General features: G+C 33.8%; 1 protein-coding gene across 1 annotated transcript in view; it reads left to right on the top strand.

Annotated features, from left to right (window-relative positions):
* The window catches only part of LRP1B (LDL receptor related protein 1B), a 1,499,204-nt gene that overhangs the window by 1,340,929 nt on the left and 136,562 nt on the right, over positions 1-21,713 (top strand). Inside the window, exons 67-68 of the mRNA XM_044913608.1 lie at positions 12,365-12,481; positions 19,298-19,404. Of these exons, the coding sequence (XP_044769543.1) occupies positions 12,365-12,481; positions 19,298-19,404 (224 nt within the window). The remainder of the gene's footprint in view (positions 1-12,364; positions 12,482-19,297; positions 19,405-21,713) is intronic.

Raw genomic sequence — 21,713 nt, 5'->3', positions numbered from 1 at the left:
GCTCAGTTGGTTAAGCGACTGCCTTCGGCTCAGGTCATGATCCTGGAGTCCCGGGATCGAGTCCCGCATCGGGCTCCCTGCTCGGCAGGGAGTCTGCTTCTCCCTCTGACTCTCCTCCCTCTCATGCTCTCTGTCTCTCATTCTCTCTCTCTCAAATAAATAAATAAAATCTTTAAAAAAAAATTAAAAAAAAAAAAAAGAAAAAAATAGTAAGTATTTGAATGGTTTGTTACTCAGTTAAATTTATTAACACATTTTTGACTCTGGCATTCCTAGCTGAGTTCATTATGCATGTTCCAAAGCATATTGGTTAGATAAATGATTTAAAGCAGTTGCTCAAAAACAAGGAAATTTCTTTAATAAAACCTAACACTGCTCCTAATGTTCCTCCATATACAATACCACAACAAAGATACGCCATTCATTATAATTGATAGTTAGAAATATTTTGCTACAGAGATGAGTCTAGCAACAAAGTAATAACAAAGGAAAAGTTTTCTTCAGTTGTAGTATCAGTTCCTCCAAGATTTCAAATGGACACACAGCTTATTATTCAATGACAAACGTAACTACATATAAATCTTGTTTCTTGTCAGAATCTGACCTACAGCTATCTTTCTCTTATTCTCTCTCTTTCTAAGGTAAGTACACACGAACACACACACACGTGTGTGTGTGTGTGCACAATTGTATATATGGTTTCAGAGATAACTAGCAGTATCCTTTGTATGCATTTATAACTGGTATCTACATACTGACTGAAGGGGTGTGTGTATTATGCATGTATCTTTTTTTTACTTGGTTTTAAGAGTCAGGTATCTCTCACCCCACCCCAGATTTTTATTTAATAATGTATATCTAATTGTATGTTTCTAAGTAAATGAAATTTTCTCTCAGTTGCCCTCCTTCTTCACCTCCCACTGAGTTTTATAATCCTAAAGAAAGATTTGCTATTTTACATTAAAAATAAGGGTTTTTTTATGTTCATAATTACTGATTGATATAATCACAAAAACTCTAAACATGAATGATAAATTTATAAATACATCTTAGGTGAGAAAGACTTTCAGAATATCAAGCAGAAAGAATATGTCACTTTGTTAAGTAAGTAACAAATATGTCACATTCAATCTAAGAATGTTAGTTCCTGTGCAAGGAACCTTAGAATGTATGCTAAGGACAAGATAAAGATATAAAGATTATCAAGTATAAAATGATGTGAATATCACTAACGAAGACTTTGAAACATGTATCCACATACATAACTGTAGAATAAGGTATTTTTATTGCAAATGTTATCTTCCTTATTCAAATTGGGAAAAAAGTTAAACCTTAAATACCAAACTCTATAGAACTATTTAGCCAAACTAAAGTATCTCCACTAGATAAATATTATACAGCCATGAAAATGGCATTTGTAAGAATTTTTAATGACTTAGAGAAATTATTTCTATGTAAGTTTTAGTGAAATATACAGTGTACAATATTTTATTTATTTTCGTAGTCAGAAAAACATAATGGAGTTTCTGTTATGTGGCTATGAGCTATTTATTTCTACTTCTCTGTGTTATAGTCTTATATTTCCATAAAGAATACTGTATGTATTACTTATAAAATTAAGAAAAATACTATTTTCCAGGAAATAAGAATAATACAAGCTGAAAATATTTTATGTATCTGATAATTAAACAGATATGCAGATAATAAAATTAAAGCATCGTTTTGTTTAAACAACCCCAGGGGTCTTGTAACCTTTTATATTTGCAGATTAGGAATGTGATTTCCCACAGGATTTAAGTGTCTTATGTGACTCTAATATTTATGACCAGCAAGTTACCTGGTCTTTGCTTATAAAATAAATAAGATGCCTTACAAAGTTATAGTAAAATCATTTGTTCACTTAAAATAATAACATTATCAATGTAAAGGACAAAGCAGTGCCTGCAACATAGCAGTCTTTTAAATAAATGTCACTTTTTTCCTCCTAAATGCACATTGTTTGTTGATGATAAAGTTGGTATTGAAATCCGCATCTTCTGTTTTTATTTACTATTTGCTTACTTTTACATATTATTTTTCTATTTATTTATTTACTATCATTACTATTTAAGTAGATAGTTAATTATTACTATTACTTAATTTTCACTAGTTACTCTTCATTAAGCCAGGTGTTCATTTCAATACTGTGTATTTCACTTTAATTCTTAGCCTTTGGGAAATTGAAGCACAAAAAAGATAATTACTTTAAATTGTACATGAATAGGAGCCAGAGTTAGCATTCAAGTCAAATTCTGACTTTAGTGCTCAGGTTCTTTTCACTCTGCTTCACTATCTCCCACCAAATCAGAGTTTGATGTTCATCCAAAAATGTAAAGCGAATCGAGCCATTGTCTGGTGACTCTGACTTAACTGTGTCAGACCAACTTGACAAATGTAGTCAAATGTATATTTGCTAATATTTTGGTAGACTCACTTTTTAGTGGGCTCAAATTGCTTTTACTTTGTTTTTAAAATAAAACATAGAATCAATATTTAGAAAAAAAGGCAGGAAGAGGCTTTTTTTGTTTTTCTGTAAGCTAGATGAGGAAACATGAGTAGAATTGCTAGAATATGACTACCAGAATCGGTAATGGGGACTTAAGAATGACTCGGAAGAGTGGTGCCCTACCTACATCTTCATTTATGGAGATTTGAGCCCTTCTTCATCTGTGGTTCACGAATGCAAATTTGTTTGTACAGTATTACCATACAAGCTGTCAAGACAACAGGCTGTTGAAAAGAGAATGATAAATGGAATAGAAGGGGTTTGGCAGATGATGTACAGTGTGTTGGCCAAGGTGAAATAATAACTACTTCCCCCCAGTTCACAACCATAAAGTTACAATATAAATTTATAAATAAGAAAAAAAATCACAAATTCTTGTCAAGTGCGATAGATGGCATTACAGGATGTAATATGACACTTTCTAAAACTGCATAATGTGAATTCAAAAAATTCCACTGAAAATTACATTGCATTGACATGCAATTTATAAAATGTCATTATTGGAGCTTCCTGAGAGCTAGCTTATTATAGATTCACCTCTTTATAAAAAAAATATGTCATTGGTAGTTTGTTTTACTTTATAAGCATTTCTCTTCTCTACCTAGAAGAATAATGTAAAAGTTCAAAAAAAAATAAAAATTCAAAAGTGAAACAGAAGTAGTAGAATCCCACTGGGACAAGCCACATCTGGCATTGTTATTCTCAACTGCTGTTCCATCCACATATTCTTTCCACTTCCCCTAGAAGAACAGGCTGTGCATGTAAGTGTTCATTGAGGAATATTACCCTGATTGATGAGAAGTAACATGAAATTAATTTTCAGATCCACCAAAACATTTTACAATGCAAGGCAACCTGCAGCTTTCCAAATAATCAATATCACTAGAGGCTATAATAGCATATGCCACATAGAGAATATGCTAAAAAAGGGTGTTTGTACGATCTCCCATCTTCATGGAAGCCTGGATTTGCAAATTACTTTAAAATAGAGACTAATTCTGAGGCTTCTTGTAGAAAGAGACTGCATTTCCCAGGTAATTATAAACCAATGAAATAGCCTAGGAATTATGTAAATCAGTACATATAGATAAGAACATTAATATGAGAAGTCCCTCATTTTTTAAGCAATAAAATAGAATAATGTTTGCATTAGTCAGGACTCTTGTCTGTAAATGACAGAAACCCAATGCAAACCAGTGTCAAAATAATTTTCTGCTTCAATTCCAAGGAGTGGATGGAGCTGACTTCAGGAACAATTTGGATACAGGTATTTACACAGAGTCATAAGAGCCATATCATCTTTTTTTTCAATTTCTAAGCTGTTCCTTACTTTGTTGGTGTCTTCTGAGAATGGTGCTTCCTCTGTGGTTTTTAAATGACCCATGGCAACTTGGGCTATAGTACTTGTAATCTCAGAAGGAAAGAAATACTCTCTTCCAGTAACCATGGAAATCACCTTCAATGGTTTTAATTGGCCTTGGTAGGTTTTTAACAGAGACTCCGAAAATGCCAATCCTTATACCCAGTTTTTATTTCCCCCTGAGAAACAGAACTGTAAATCTTAGGTTGACACATTGCTATTCAGAATAAGTGATCACATTTCCCATCTCCCCTTACAGCAATGTTTTATCACGTGACTAAGTTCAGACCATTGAAACATAAGCAGAGGTGTTATATAGGACTTCCAGGAAGACTGTTTTTAGAGTTTTTTTTTTTTTTCCTCAGAGTAGAAGGGCTTCTTCTTTTACTTTTTTTCTTTCTTTAGAGAGCGAGAGTGTGTGCTTGCAAGGCGGGGAGTTGCATGGGGCAGGCAGAAGAAGAGGGAGAGAGAGAGAATCTTAAGCAGGCTCCACGCTCAGTGCAGAGCCCGATGTGGGGCTTGATCTAAGGACCCTGAGAGCATGACCTAGGTTGAAATCAACAGTCTGACACTTAACTTTACTGAGCCACCCAGGAGCCCCTCTTCTTTTGCTTCTTGGCTCTTTCTTCTTCAGGCCTGGAAGGTGATGACTCAAGCACTAGTGATCATCTTGGGCCATGAGTGACTAAGAACAGTAGAAGCCATTAATTAAGGTGGTAGAGCAGATTGATAAAAATGTGTTCCTGAGGCTATTGTCTAGCCGCCATGCAATCTTTGCACTACCTTCCTCTGTATATTTAATATTAAAGAAGAAAAATCATCTATTAGGTTTAAGCTGTTAAATCTTTCTTTCTTTCTTTTGTTTTCTTTCTTTCTTTCTTTCTTTCTTTCTTTCTTTCTTTCTTTCTTTCTTTCTTTCTTTCTCTCTCTCTCTCTCTCTCTCTTTCTTTCTTTCTTTCAAACACGAATAACATGATCATTGCAAACTAATTGTGGTCTAGGGTAAGAGGCCATCTGGGTCATATGGTCCTCTCCTGCGACAGAAGAGGTAGTGAGCCATGTGTAACAGCTTCACCAGCTACAGTTTGGAACAGTAATTTCAAAAAGACCAAAAAGACCCAATAATAATGGCATATATCTACTATATTCATATTACCAAAAAGTAGGTGTCAGTGATCCTACCTGCTATAGAAAATAAGGAGAAGAATATGATCCCTTGTATCATCACTGTTGAAGAGCTCAAAATGTCAAGGAGTTTTAAAACAGTTGTGAAGCAGCATATATAGGTATTTGTTTCCATACAATGCTAACAGAGACATAGAGGGAATTTAGACTGAGAGATCAGAATTATATGTGGTTGATTAAAAAAAAGAATGACTGTACATAGAGAGACTATGCTTTGATAGCTAACAGATGGTTATCCTGCCCCCAATGGAAGACAATGTTTTCTGCAAGAGAAGGTACTCTGTTCTAACCCCATACTTCTGAGACTCTATGATGTTATAATCTGGAACAAAATAAACAAGCAGCTATGATGATAGAGACTCAAGATTATTGTTCTCATAGTTCTTTTTGCCTCAGTGTTTCTATGACTAAATTTACTTTTTTTTGTAACAACAGTTGTTGCATGTTACTTAACTGTTTGAAATCATAATATTTCCTGAAATGGAAGATGGAAAGTGTGATTACAAAAAAAATTAGCAAGGGGGCGCCTGAGTGGCTCAGTTGGTTAAGCGACTGCCTTCGGCTCAGGTCGTGATCCTGGAGTCCCAGGATCGAGTCCCACATTGGGCTCACCACTCAGTGGGGAGTCTGCTTCTCCCTCTGACCCTCTTCCCCTCTCATGCTCTCTCTCACTCTCTCTCTCTCAAATAAATAAAATCTTTAAAAAAAAAATTAGCAAGAACAACAAAACCCCCACATTCCCTTTTTTTTTTTTTTTTTGCTGGGGGAGGAAATGCCAACATTTCTTAAATCACAAGCTAAAGTCTTCCTACCAGCTTTGCTCTAAAATTATTTTATACATTATATTTTCAAATTGATGGCCAACTGAGTCCTATACCTCAAAATGTAAATTTTTCCAAGCTATTTTATTCTGATCAGCTGTTGAATAAAACACATGGCAAATTTACAAGTGACATTTTATTTTCTAAAGCAATAGTAAAATATTATTAGTGAAACAGTGTATAATTTCAGTTTGGTTAGATATCTATTGGGTCATTAAAATATTATTTTTTAGAATATTTAATATAAAAGGGCACCTGGGTGGCTGAATTAAGTGTCCAACTCTTGATTTCAGCTCAGGTCATGATCTCAGGGTTGTGAGATCAAGCCCTACATTGGGCTCCTCACTGGGTGTGGAGCCTGATTAAGATTCTCTCTCCCCCTTTCCCTTTGCCCCTCCCCCCCCACTCGTGCACATGCAGTCCCTCTCTCTAAAAAAACAATTAAAAAAGAATAATATACAAAAATGCATGTGTATATAGTATATATTATATACATTACATACACTATATATACTACATATAATATGCATGTATAATAATACATATATAATATATATTATATATATGCACATCCAACAGGCATCATTTCACATATTCATTGAGGGATTGAACGTTTTCCCTAATAATATAATGTGTTATTTTGTCTTATGCTGCAGAGCGAACCAGAAAAAAAGACATGTGTTATATATGAAAGGCCTACATATAATCCCTACACATAAGACCTATACGTATTTTCACTACTGAACATCACTGGAAACATTTTAGTGTCATACATTTTTTTAGGATGTTCTCAAGAGGAAAAAAAAAAGTGATATAGACAGCCTGAAGCATCATTATTTCACAGATTAAAATAAAACCTTTGGCACCTCCAAAAAGGATGCAATTTTTGACAACAGTATTGTTTATATTCTATATTCTAAATGACATATATTGTAGTTGAGGTCTATAAGAAAATACTGGTTTATTTGTATTTTTTGAATGCCATCTAAAATTTTCAAAAGGTATGCTTTTCAGGGAAGGCAAAGCTAACTGTACTTTTGGGTCAGAGTGATATCAGACGATAACAGATTGCATTTTATGTCTTAGGAAATCCAGTGCTCTTACTACTGAAATCCTCATCCCCAAAATGAAGACAGATAATTACAAACTGATACTACAAATGTCTGGGGCAGAATGAATACATGGTAGCTTCAAATGCCAAATAAAGAAATCTCTGGAGATATATATATGTGAGATATACATGCTGTTGCTTATACTTAGTGTGGAACATTTACATTTTGAGACCTTAAATCAATTTTTGTTTTTTTTTTTTTAACAGAATTCTCTTTCAGACTACCCTTCTGTTTTGAATATACCTGAGCATTCAGGGACTAAATGAATAATTCTTTACCATAGTATAATTGTTTGGATTTTCCAAATGCCTTGCAATTCTAATAGTGAAGTCATTTTTAATTAAAATATAATTAAAATAAAATTATATGCTCAGATCTGAAATGTTCAGTTCAGTTTGATGAGTTTTGGCAATTTTAGACAGCATGCAAAATATGATCCAGAACATTTCCATCCCCCCAGAAAATTCCCTCATGCACCTTTTAGTCAATTCCCCTAACATTCCCCTCCACAACTTCCAACTCCTCTCTATCACCATAGATTACTTTTGCTTGTATTTGGATGTCATATACATAGATGCATATGGTATTTACCCTTTTGCCTGTGAATTTTTCATTTGCATGAAGTTTTAAAAACATTTCTAAGTTATGTCTTAAGAATTCATAATTTTTTTTTATACCCGAGTAGTTTTCAGTTGAATGGATATATTCTCACTGGGTATATCTTAGAAGGTGATTACTATAAATAAGGCTGCTGTAACAATTCTTATACAAATTTATTTTGTGAACATTTGTTTCCATTTTTCATGAACACTTAGATGTAAATTTGCTGGGTTATAGGGTAATTATATGTTTACCTTTTTAAGAACCAGAAGAGAGAGTTTCAAGTCCTTTGTATTCTCATGAAAATTTAGTGTGGATTTTTTGATTTGAGCAATTTCACTAAGTATGTAGTGGATTCTCATGGTTTGAATTTGCAGTACATTTGTGATTGATGATTTTGAGAACCTTTGTCATTCAAATATCTTTTTTGTTTTTTTTGTAAAGTATCTTCTCAAGTCTTTTGTCTGTTAATGTATAAGATATGTAGGAATTTCTATATATTCTGGATCTAAGTAATTTCCCAGATATATATGGTGCAAATATTTTTTTAATATGTTGCTTGCCTATTCATTTTCTTAATATTTTTAAAGAATAAAATATTTTAATTTTCTGAAGTCCAATTTACCAATTTGTTGTGTACTATTAATGCTTTTTGTGTTCTGCCCAAGAAATATTTGCCTCCTCCAAGATTATGAAAATATTTTTCCATGTCCATTATGTTTATGATCGTATCAGATTAATTTTTGGTATGGAGTATGATGGGTTAAGATTTATGTTTTTCTTATGGATAGCCACTTATTTCAGCAATATTTGCTAAAAAGGACTTTCTTTGCCCATTAAATTGACTTGAGGCCTTTGTTGAAAATGAGCTGACCACATATGTATGTTTATATTTCTGTATCATTTTTGTTTAGTACTATATTTTCTCAATTACTATAGCTTTATAGTAACTCTTGAAATCAGATACTGTAGATTCTCCAACTTTTTCTTCTTTTTCAGTTTTGGTTTATTATTCTAAATCCTTTACATTTCAATATAATTTTAGGATAATCTATTTCTTTAACAATAACGAGCTAGGATTTTGATAGGAGTTGCATTAATTCTTTATATTAATTTGTAGAAAATTTTAACAATTTTGAGTTTTCTACTCCATGAGCATGATACATTGTTGCATTTTCCTAAGCATTATTCAGTTTTTCTCAGTAGTGTTTTACAGCTTTTAGTGTGAAGATATTACACAAATTTCACTAGTTTTATTCCTAGGTATTTGTTATTTTATTGATACCATTGTAAAAGTTTTCTTTTTTTTTCAAATTTCATTTCTGGTTATTGCTAATATAGAGAAATATAATTAAATATATATATTTTTTCCTTGTATCCTATAGCCTTACCAAATTCATTTATTGGGGACGCCTGGGTGGCTCAGTTGGTTAAGCGTCTGCCTTCGGCTCAGGTCACGATCCCAGGGTCCTGGGATCGAGTCCCGCGTCGGGCTCCCTGCTCCGCGGGGAGCCTGCTTCTCCCTCTGCCTCTGCCTCTGCCTCTCTCTCTCTATCTCTAATGAATAAATAAATAAAATCTTTAAAAAAAATTCATTTATTGCTTCCAGTAGTTTGTACATTTTCTTGGATTTCTTTTGGCATAATGAGAAACTTAAATTTCTCTTCCACTCCTGTATCCCAGTCCACTTTCCCAGTTCTTGCTCAAAAAACATCATAGACACCAGATTTTTTTTTTTTTTTCAGAAGTAGCTCATGTATGTACAAGAGTCAATAGTTACTGCAGTATACACCATATACAGTTTTACATTTTGGTAGTCCCTCCGGGAGGATCAAATTTGTAATAGTATCTGTAATTCATGTGAAAACATATTAAACTTAAAAAAAAAACAAGTTTTCAGATACTCCATTTGTTTTCTCCATATTTATAATACCCCCCAAAAACACTGCATTGTTCTAAAGCTATTTACAATTTGAATAGAAACGTGTACATATTGTGAGCATTTTATATTAATTACTCTAGAGTATTATAAGTGGAATTACATATGTTCTGTTCTACAATTAGTTTTTTTGGGCCAGTGATTTTCAATCTTGGCTGCTCATTGGAATCAGTCAGCTAACTTTAATAAGAATACTGATGTCTGGGTTCCACCCCAGAGAGTCTGATTTTATTGATGTGGGATATTGACTGGGCAAAGGGATTTTTAAATTTCCCAGGTGATTCTCATGTGTAGCCAATTTGAGAACTGCTGTTTTACCTTGCTCATAGTTTCCTATTAAAAATATATTTATATTTATATTTATATTTACATTAATCTCCTCAAGGGAGACTTTAAATACAGAACAAGCCTATACGGGTTGTATAGTTTGTATTTGTAATTTTTATAAGCAATGTCATGGATCAAAAAGTTAAATAATTTGGAAACATAAAATTTGAATAACCTTGCATAAGGCAATTAACCTTTCAATGTTACTGTTTCTGCATGCCCCAAATGGAAATCCTTGCAATGAACTGTAACTTGTTTTTGTTAAGAAATAAGTGTAGATCTCTTTCAAACATAAAATATGATACAAATATTTAAATATAGAAAAAAGAAAGTACAAATAGGATTTAGGAGAAAAAAAAAACCCTCAAAAACACTTATTGTATCCATCCTCAAGTACCTATTGTGTACGTTTTGTAGCCGTGGGAAATTGCTTGGGGCTAATGTTCTAACACTAGGTCCTATAGTCTATTTGTCTGATCCAGTCTGATCTTTCTTACTTTTTTATATTCTAAAATTTTAAAACAATATTTAAAAATAATGCAAGAAACATGTAGAGAGGAATAAATAAAGCTAATGTTAAACAAAAATAGAGTAGTGGTTTCAGAGAAGTTTGTTTTAATTGCCAAAATGAAACAACCATCTACATAGTTCTGTACCAAATCCCCTATTTTCAATGGTCATTATTAAAGTTCCAATCATCCTAACACAATTCTTGATTGAGTGAAATGTGCAAAATGCTATGTTAAAACTTCTACAGATTTTAAGCCAATTTTAAAATCTAAATTTAGGTGTAACATAGGCAAAAAAGATATATCACAAAACACAGCACTCAACACAATGACACAAATTGGGGTCTGAGTAATCATTGGCAGGCAGGTAGCCTGCAAGGAAGAAAGGGAGGGAAGGAGGAAGGGAAATACAGGCTCTTTATATGTAGACATATGTAAAGATATCTATCTATCTATAGACAAATTTGAAGTCTGTCATGAGAATTTCTACAGAAATGTTAAATTTTTCTGGAGCAACATCTGGATATAAATTTCTCCATTACCATTTAATACTTTTTGTAAGATTGAAAAAATTAAACTCTTTCAGAATTATTTTTTCTCATTCATTTAAATGCATATAATAATACTTCTGAGGGATGTTATGAGGATTGAATATGATCATGTTTATGAAAATGCTTAGCCAAGAGGTGGGTTGGATCCTCAATAGATGTTCATTATTTAATTTTCTAATTATATCTAAATCACTTTTGCTTTCATAATCTTATTTGAGTTTGAATTTTATAAGACACATTTTAAAGGAAAGAGTAGCAACCAGCAACAAATAGCTTATCCTCTCCTTTAGTTAATTTTTTTTTACTAGTGTGAGTTGTTAAACTCACTGTGCATCTCTAAAAGAGCTGAGAATACGGAGTTGATCTAAGTATATGAAAGGAGAATGTGTCCTAAATTGTACATTGACATTTATAATTTTATTGTCATTATATTATTGAATCTATCCCATCTTTATGTTTCAGACCCTTGCTACTCAGTATGTTTCATAGACCTAAGAACAATGTCATCACTAGAGAGCTTCTTAGAAATTCAGATCAACTCAATCACAATCTCCATTTTAGCAAATTTCCCAAGTAATTTATATATATACATTGAAGTTTAAGATGCACTGCTTTAAACTATATACAGTTAGCTATTACTCTTATAGAAACTTAAGAATATGTAACCTAAACTTTAAATAAATTCTTATTGCATGCATTCTGCGTCTGTCTCAGTTTGAACACAGATTTGTTGTAAAGAGCACTAAAGCAAGAATAAAAACACACAAATATATATAGTGACTGTACCATTTAATGGTAGTAAAAATTCATCAAGCTTCTAAACTCTAAGTCTGCCTTTTGTCATTTGTAAAATGAAGGGCTAGTTAATACCTGTCCTTGCACTCAGTGGGGGATTGTTTAGAAGTTCAAGTGAGATGGCACTTTATTAATTTTCAAGGTCCTGATGGGTGTTAAGTTTTATTATAATCTATAAGTTTAGATCAGTTGATAAGTAGATTATGAGTAAGAAATTCTTAGGGAGAAAGACAAGATGACAGTCTCAGGATCTGATTAATACCATTTCTTTTTCTGCCTTAAAGAAGATATAGAAGGTGGCTTAGGGAGGGAGTGTCCTAAAGAGAATGGTAGTTCTTAATAATTTTTTTGATTGATTTGTGTTGACTTTATGTGAGTGGGCCAATCAATTGCTTTGTAATTAGCTGGTGATGAAAGCATGACTGATAACAACATAAGACAGTAGGGTGAATTTTATTTAGCACTTGCCTTCAGCTTTTCCTAGAGATGCTTCTCAATTAGTAACTGATTTAAGGTCTGAGGAAATGTCATATGCCCTGGATTTGGCATGGCAGTAAGGGTATCATGAGGGATATCTTCATGGAAGTCAACGACAAAAACTGTGGCTCTTTTTATTACAGATAAAAAGACTTGCGGACCTCACGAATTCCAGTGTAGAAACAACAACTGTATTCCAGATCACTGGCGGTGTGATAGCCAAAATGACTGCAGTGATAATTCAGATGAAGAAAACTGTAGTAAGTAACTCTCGCTTGAGAACATTATGAGCTTTACAGCATATTTAATAAGCAGGATAGCAATTTTTAGCACAGTTAAGGTATGAATTTGAACCTATCTGTCCTGCAGCTCACATTTTTATACATATATTCACATTGGACAAGAATATTCAGACTAAATTGACCTGAATCTCAAATGGTAGAATTATTGAAATGCTCATACTGGGAGTTATTTTCTTATAGTTATCAGAATTGGTATGAAAGTATCATGAGGTTTAATGCAACCAATTAGTATGCAATGAAGTGAGCCCTTGATGCAAGTTCATACAAAGAGCTGAATGATGTGGAGACATACAAAACACATCATTCTTTAGTGGATGGTATTCATTTCATTTCAGTCTCAAATCCTTTTACACTACAAATTTACCCATGAGCATCTTTCAGCGAAATATCATTTATTCTCTCTGGAGTGGTGAACACCATATGTATTCAGGTTGCTTTTCTCTGAAAATAGAATAACACTATTATCATCATCTGCCTCCTGCATTTTTATGTAATAAATTTAACAGACAATAATTGTCCAACAATTTTATTTTCTAAAAAGTATGGCAGTATGTAAAATTGTGACAGCATCTTTATATTCTAGCATTAATTTCTGAATATATTTCTTACCAGCACTTTCTCACAGTGCTGTTTAAACAAAGAAAGCAATATAGTCATGTTTTAAAATAAGATACTAATCAAATTCTATTTATTAAATATTTATATTCTGCTACTTCCAGAAAGGATTTGATGATAACAATAGTGTCTACTCTTATACATTGGGCCAAGAGCATTCATTTCCTAAGACACAGGAGATGAAATAGAAATTGTTACATTAAAGCATTGGAATATGTTATATGAAGGTACATAATTAGTAGAGTCACAGCCTTACTAAACCACTTGGATATTCCAGTTTGCAAAATATCAACTTTTTAAAAATGACTTTTGAAACGTAATCTGACTGGTGTTTAAGCATCAGGTACATTAAGTATGAAATCTCTGGATCATTAGGATTATGGATTACTCTGATTTGGGGACCTTTTATTACTCCTTCTGCACATATAGATCTCTCAACTGATCTTACCCTTTAAAAAGGTAAAAAAAAAACCCTGCAAAGAGTTGTTAGAGTGTTCCAGATTCTTTTGTATAGCAGGTTTTCAGATTCTATCCAGTGATTAAAAGAAAAACCTAATGAAGTAAGAGTGGCAGGAATAGAAGAGCAAATACAAAAAAGAAGCAATTACATATATACTTTCTATTTAATTCACTTCTGTTTCAGAGCTTAAACATACAGAAAACTACTTAGCTTAATTTTGGATACCTTGAGTGTTCGTTATCAGTAAACTACCTGAGAAGAAGTGCCCTATGACTGAAGGATGTTGAGAACAGGAGAGGGGAAGTGAGAAGGCCACGTTGGAAACTTACATCTTTGAAAACCCTTTATTCAAGGGGTGGTTGAAATTGTGTGAGAAGTTAGGTTACTGCTATAACTGGTAAAGAAGGGGAAGAAGAATGAAGGGTGGGGATAACCTGTTTCTGGTCTGCTGGGGTTTCCGAAGTGGTTGACTATGGTTTTGCTGGCATCTCCTAAAAGTCAGTTTTTCATACGAGAACACAAGGAGAAGGAACACGCCTCTCACTTGTCACTGGGAAAACTTATAAATCACTATAGCCACAGAACCCTTAAGAAAAAGCAAGAGAGTGGCTGCAATGCCAAGCATTTCAGTATAAAATACCCAATTATGTGTGATCTTCTTTTAGTGCCCATTCATCCTGAGCATGTGGCCTAAGATAGCAACATTGATGAATTTGCAGGGAACAGGTGACAGTGAGCAGGAAGGAAGCATATTACAGTTGTGACATGGTAGGAGAAAGGGCATACACAGGACCAGTATCAGAGAATTGGTAACATGGTAGACATGTAAGAATGTGTAAGAGGAAGGATTGAGGGATCTCGATAATTGGGTGGTGTTTGAAGATACCATCTGAATAGAGATGAGAAAGTTCAAACATTGAAAATGCCAGAAGTTCTACATAGACAGAAGCTGAGTCTATGAAGAGAGAGAAAAGAATACATTATAGCTATATAAAGCATCTGGAGATTGGTCATATAGAAGTCAGCTTTAGAAAAAATACTGCTCCCATATTAAATGCTATCAAGATATTTGCAATTTCTCATTATTTTTGAAACTATTATAACTTCATGTATATGATTATAATAAAAGTATTATTATATATACATATAAATTACTATTTATATATATATTTATATATATGACTCTATGTATATCACATCACATGTATAAATTTAATTTTAATATGTATAGATGGTAACAATATACCCAAAAATATAGCGGTATACTGTTACCACTTTTTCTAAATATCATTAGTCAATGGTATGCATTTTGTTTCACCCCTGGCAATTATTGTCAGCAATTATTAAGTAGAGAAGTCTAGCATAGATAATAAATTAGCCTTAGAGTTAAAAAACAACAGCGGCATTTTTTTTTTTTATTTGACCACATTCCATTAACCAACACTCCCCTGCATTCCATTACACCGCTCATTTCTTTATCGCATGTATCTGAGTTCCTCCTTAAATATCTGGAAATAGTGTAGGGAGCAGGGCTATTTTTCAGGGTCCAGCACAGGGCCTGACACATTTATAATATTAGCAATGTATTGTTAAAATCACTTTTGGACTTACTTGTTTATGAATCTGATATAGAGTTTACTCTTTAAATTGTGTTGGAAATACTCCAGGCATAGATCTGGGAAGTGTCTGAATCACAGTGGAGCAATTAACTGCGACGATGTTTTAAATCTATTATGCTTTCTACTTTTTTATATTTATATGGGATAATTAGTCCATTGTCATTTCTTTATCATCTGCTGATGATTTCCCTTGCTGAGTGTTCAGCAGGGATACTGTGCTCCAACAATGATTTAGGCTTTTAAAAACAAGAAAATTTTATTGTTATTGGAGTTATTTTGTCATCTGTATCAAAGGTTTGGAAATATCTGACAAATCTCAGCATCTATACTATCTTTATCAGCAACAAATATAAAATATATGGCATGTCTGCCTTCTAAGTAATTGATGTGCAAAATAAATTATTTCCCATATTTGCATTATTAAGAAGTAACTAACATCCAATAGATTCAAAAGCACCAAATAACTTGATCAACCAAATGAAGGTTTTTGTAGAGAGATGAGCTGTGTCTGCCTTATTTGAATTTCTAGTTCTTTCACACTGAATTTATATCAGAAGATTATTTGTATAGCATGTCAGTTACACTAATTGTATTCTAAAAATTCTCCTCAGATGCTTACACCCACATTCATATAACTTTTGAACTTAGCACCAAGGCTTTATGATAATATACCCAGCAGAGAAATTGAAGTCTGGAAGCCTTTCTGCTCTGCCGCTAACTCTGTGGCATTGAAAGTCACTTTTATTTTCTAAACTTAGTTTCCTCAATTTTGTGCAAGATGGCTTCCAAAGCTCTTTTCAGTTCTGAGCCTGTATGTTTTTGCCTTCTTTAGCATTGAGGGAAGTGACTTTTCCACACAATGTCCCTATTTTTTATTCTTACTATAGAATCCAGATCAGCCTTCCAAAACATGCCCTGTCAAGGCTTCTTTTTGTTGATTTGGCATGTTTAGATGAGATTTATGGAATTATTCATGTGTGGGGTTCCCTATCTACTTTAGATCTGGGGACATAGGTAGTATCAGAGAAAGTTAAGGTGATAAAAACATGTTGGAAATACTGGGGAAAATGTCACACTCAAATTTTCTTTCCAAATGGGTTATCTTCCAGGTATGATCATTTTATTTTGTTGTTCTTTTTAACAAGAAAAATGCTAACTCTCATGCCAAGGTCTAAAAATTGGTCTTTTACTTTATCCAGAAAAGATCAAAGGTAAGAAACAATAAGAGAATATAATCCCTCAGGACCTTCTTTCATAACTAAGTTACATTTTCCTCGAGAGAATTTCCTTTTGAGATACCCAGTGGCAAAAGATTCTGAGGCATATAGGTGAGAGTTAAAAAGAGACTAGCTGGGCGCCTGGGTGGCTCAGTTGGTTAAGCGACTGCCTTCGGCTCAGGTCATGATCCTGGAGTCCCGGGATCGAGTCCCGCGTCGGGCTCCCTGCTCAGCGGGGAGTCTGCTTCTCCCTCTGACCCTCCTCCCTCTCATGCTCTCTGTCTCTCATTGTCTCTCTCGCAAATAAATAAAATCTTAAAAAAAAAAAAAAATTTTAAAAAGAGACTAGCTATCCCATTCCTTGATGACACTTGTTTATGTATAAATAATTCATGATTATTATTCAGAAGTGGTTTTGCTGGCATCCTTAAAAGCATGCTAGAATCTTACAGAATTTCATATGCACTGAAAAAACTTTTTCCAACAAATCACTCAGTTCCTCTGTGCCCATATTAGAACAGAGTAATTAATAATGTTAGCAAAGTCTCTATAGAACGACTGTTCTGTGGAATTATTAAGCAAATGCTTTTTGAAATACTTTATAACCTTGTAACTTGTTATCATCTTAGATCAACAACATCCAACCCTATAGCAAAGTGTGTCAAAGTTTGTGAAGTCATTGTTTGGCATATGACGAACAAACTTGTGTTTAATTAGGATAAAGGCAAATTAAAATATTAAAGGAAAAAAAAAATCTCATTCAGATACCTCCAAGTCCATGAAATTCGGTATTTCTACTGCTGTTACTTTTAAACACCTAAATACAATGTGTTTAAAAAATACTCTCTAATTCTTTAATGAAAATCATTTTGATTGTTATTTTCCATTATCAAATAGATTGAGCACTTCTTTATTAATTAATTTATTAATTTCACTATAATTTCTTTTCCCTGAGAAGAAAACTGCATGTCTGCAAACAGGAGGGTGGGTTGGCTTCAGTATGGAAGAATGAGAAGAGAAAAAGGATTCTCTTTTATTTTTAAGTGAAGTAGACATTGCTAGCCATATGCCTTTGATAAGTAACTTGACTTCTCAGGACTTTATTGTTAATCTCTGTAATATGTGAACACTTATTATTTCCTCAATAGTAAGGGGGAACGTGATATGGCCTAGTAGTAAATAGTACAGACCCTAGTATCAGATTGTGTAGGTTCAAGTTCAATACTAGCTCTTCTGCTTGCAGGGTGATTGGGAGAAAGTTCTTTATCCTCTCTGTGCCTCAATTTACTCATTGACAAAAGGGTCCTTTAATGGCGCCTACCTTATACAGTTGTTAGGATTAATTGTTGAGTTAATTCATGTACTTAGCATTGACTTCACCTAGTGCTTAACAACAAATAAGCAATCACTAGCTGGTAGTAACTACTATTGTTATAAATAGTGATATTAGTATTAATACAGTTGTTTTTAAAGATTAAAACATGGCACATGTAAATATAATGCAAAGACAAAAAGAGAAACTGCTATTGTCATGCTCACTGAACAAAGGAGTGTTGAGAAATGAGGGGGATCCTCCTGTTAAGTGGCTTTTTCTCATCCCACTGAATAGCATTTTGCCTTATTCATAGCCTGAAGTTCACACTGTAGAAGAAAGTAAGTCCCAAAGCAGAACAAAATGCTGATACACATTACACTTTCCATAGTTCTTCCAGTGGTCTCAGGAGGGATCTTTACATAGAAATGTAAGAGCCTTTACAATACCAAACATTCATGATGTTACCCTATAGCTAGAAACTGAGTGATTGTGTAGAGCAATAGTCAAATGCAGGCTGAAATAGCCGCAATCTTTTTGCAGAAAATTAGGCTTCATATGGATACTCCTTAAATTAAATTTCTGTTATTCCCTCTTCACTTGAGTAAGAGTATTGTGTGTGAGGCAGCTGCAAATACAGTTAATGAGTAGAGAAAACAAAAAGGGGTCTTTCATCCTGCCAGATATCAGTTCTATTTAGAGAACAAAAACTAAACAAGAGATGATCTCTAGCAGTCATATCGATTACCTGCAGGAAAAAATTCCTAAAATCCTACTTCATTGTTCAGATGAAACATACTCCATATCAGAGTTAAGCCAAGTAGCAAGTCATACTTCTTGGCTTATATCATATGGGGAAGATGGCGAAGCATAATTAAATCAATAACTGGCAAATTATCTAAAATGGCAAGTAAATGATACAGGGCATAAGCAAACAATTGCATAAACAAAGAGGCAGTACTTAAAAAGAGAGCCTCCTTCTGTCCCTTCCACTCTTACCCACTCAGTCATGTCCAGTAATATCCCCATGTGCCCTTCTTTTTTTAACGAATTCTTGATTTTCTGGAGGCAAAACTGAAGAATTAGAAAGTCATTAGAATGCAAAGTAGAAGTCAAGAGCCAAAGGCTAGACTTACTACTCAATTAATAAATAGCCCCATGGGTACAGAGTCACAAAATGTCTTACTTTAACTAAAGGCATAAAATGAGAGAATTCCAACAACTGGAGAAGATTTGTTATTATGCAATATGTAGATTTTTATGTCTTTTATTTTACTTTGATGTTGTATTTTTACTAAATGGTAGGCTATCTTTTGTCTTTTTTTCAATTTGTTTCTGTAATACCACTTTCTATTCAGGACTTTAGAATAAATTTGAAAAATCATTATATTATGTCCCAAAGATGCTTCATGAAACACTTTTTCTAAACAATTTATTGGTTCTGCTTGGCTAACCTCTTTTTTCTTAATGCTACCTCATGGTATATGTCATATAAATTTAGAATGCAGTTGCATATAATAGAATAAACCTGTGCTATTTTTCTGTCCCCAGAGCCACAGACCTGCACAATAAAAGATTTTCTCTGTGCCAACGGGGACTGCGTTTCTTCAAGGTTCTGGTGTGATGGAGATTTTGACTGTGCAGATGGCTCTGACGAGGTAGGCAACTCTGCAAAACCAAGCAAAAAAGAAAGTTCTTTAGAGTCACATTTATAATTATTATTATTCAATCCAGTAAGTGTGACATGGACAGTTCTGCAATGCACTTTACTCCTGACACAATGAGATAAGTAGCATTATGTCTAAGTGCTGTGCCGCACACACCCAGCACAGGGAATAGCTCTTGTGCTGAGTTGACAGTCAATTTTATAATCTGTTTTACCTCAAGTGGTGAATGGCTGGGTTGGGAATAGGATGTTTGGAAACCTTATTCCCTATAGCTGATGCCTTTGCCATCTGTGAATTTGTGCATAAATTTGCTACAGTATTTATAGTCAGGACTAATATTTTTATGCATTTTGAACAGTTTCTTCTCCCCAGTCTCTTTCTTCAGTAGATACAGTCTTGTAGACTTCGATGCGGGTCATCAATTTTCATGAAACCACAGGTTCAGCTTTGCTTAGATGATGAATCACAATCCATTTCTAATAAGGTCTATGTACACACAGCTTAAGTGAAAAAGTTTAGAATATCTCTGGATAATTCTGTAAACTTAGATTGTGTTAATGCTTATAATATTTCACACAATTTATTATTTATGCACCTATGTATTTGTGGCTCAGCTGTTAATTACTCCATAAAGCTTTTAAAAAAAAGCATATGACACAGAGTTAATATTTTTTTCTCAGTCAAATCTAAAGTGAACTGTAATCCTTTACTTTCCAATATCAGAGAAAAGTCTAGTAATAGTCACTTTTCATGATTTTCTCTGTTAATGATTTTCCATATTAATATCAGGAACACAGCACTGGTGAAATCAAGCCTAGTCAGAGATAAAGGAAAAATGAGGTGTCTGGTCTCAGTGGCCACCATGGTTCCTTCTATGGTACAATGACTTCTGAGAGCTCTGCTGCTCTGGAAGGTCTCACATATGGACCTTCCCCTCATGAAGGTCCTCCCATTGACTATAGGTTTGCCTAGAGAGAATCTTCTCGGCTGCTCTAGAGGTTCTGTGTTTCAGGTCAAACTTCCTTAGTCATCCACTGATTTCCTGCATCTTTGGGAGACACTGTAAGTCTCTAGTATTTATAGAACCCACACAGACTTGTTCTTTCCCAGTCTTGAGGTATTCTTCTTAAGATTGGACAATTCTCCATTCTCACACTGTGTTGTAAAAGTCCCCAGTCACATTCAGGAGCCTAGATTTTGAAAACAAATGTATTTAACTTCTCACCTAAAGGCCAGAAAACCTAAACCTTGAGGTTGCAAGGGTTTCTTAGGAGAAGTTGAAAAATACTACTTATATTCATGGGGCTATTCACAAACAAGTCAAAATAAAATTAAAAAAAATTCATAGGGGAGCTAAATTCTTACATTGCCCAGCTACATATTTACTTAGTATCCATTTATTTAAAAATTACCTCAAATGGGGATGCCTGGGTGGGTCAGTCGGTTAAGCATCTGCCTTCGGCTCAGGTCATGATCCCAGGATCCTGGGATCATGTCCTGCATCAGGCTCCTTGCTTAGCAGGGAGTCTGCTTCTCCCTCTCCCTCTGCTGCTACCCCGGCTTGTGCTCTCTCTCTCTCTCTCTCTGTCAAATAAATAAATAAAATCTTTAAAAAAATTATCTTAAATGTTTCACTTTTTCACATAAACTCATCCATACCATGAGAGTTTGTTTTTTTCTTTAAAAAATATGTTTCAACAGCCCTCTGTAATCTCTGAAACATCAAGAGGTGGGGATATACTGCTTAAAGCTTATGATTTCATCTTCCATGTTATTCACTAGCTATCCAAGGCACATAAACAGACTCAAACACTTCTTTTTCAAAATCTTATTCAAGTGAAAGTAGATATTCTTATTAACACCATTTATCTCATGCCCTAAGTTCATGGACTTAGTAGTTCTTTGATGGCTGAATGGAACTCCATTACCCAGACATTTTCATGATAATTCCCCTAGGGAATCAAAATAACTTTCTTAAAAGTGGTCTTTCTCTACATTTAACAGCCATTTAGTATAGTCTATAAGTAATGAAGTGTCTAACACTATGGGCAGTTGATTCCTCTTTTCTTTGTAAGGGTTAGAATGACAGGTTGCATTGACAAACAAAGAAGCTAACAAAACGGTGAACTGAACAAAAGGCTAGAAAGCCAAATTACATACAGGATACTCTCATCTTGGGAACAAAAGATAAAATTGTGAGTTTTTGTAAGGATGTTAACTGATAATGTAATTAGCTTGTTAATATCCAGCCAAAATAATAATAATAATAATAATAATAATAATAATAATAATAATAATAA

Source organism: Neomonachus schauinslandi, chromosome 3, assembly GCF_002201575.2.
Source record: "Neomonachus schauinslandi chromosome 3, ASM220157v2, whole genome shotgun sequence".
Taxonomy (NCBI): domain Eukaryota; kingdom Metazoa; phylum Chordata; class Mammalia; order Carnivora; family Phocidae; genus Neomonachus; species Neomonachus schauinslandi.
This window is presented reverse-complemented; position numbering and strand designations above follow the sequence as displayed.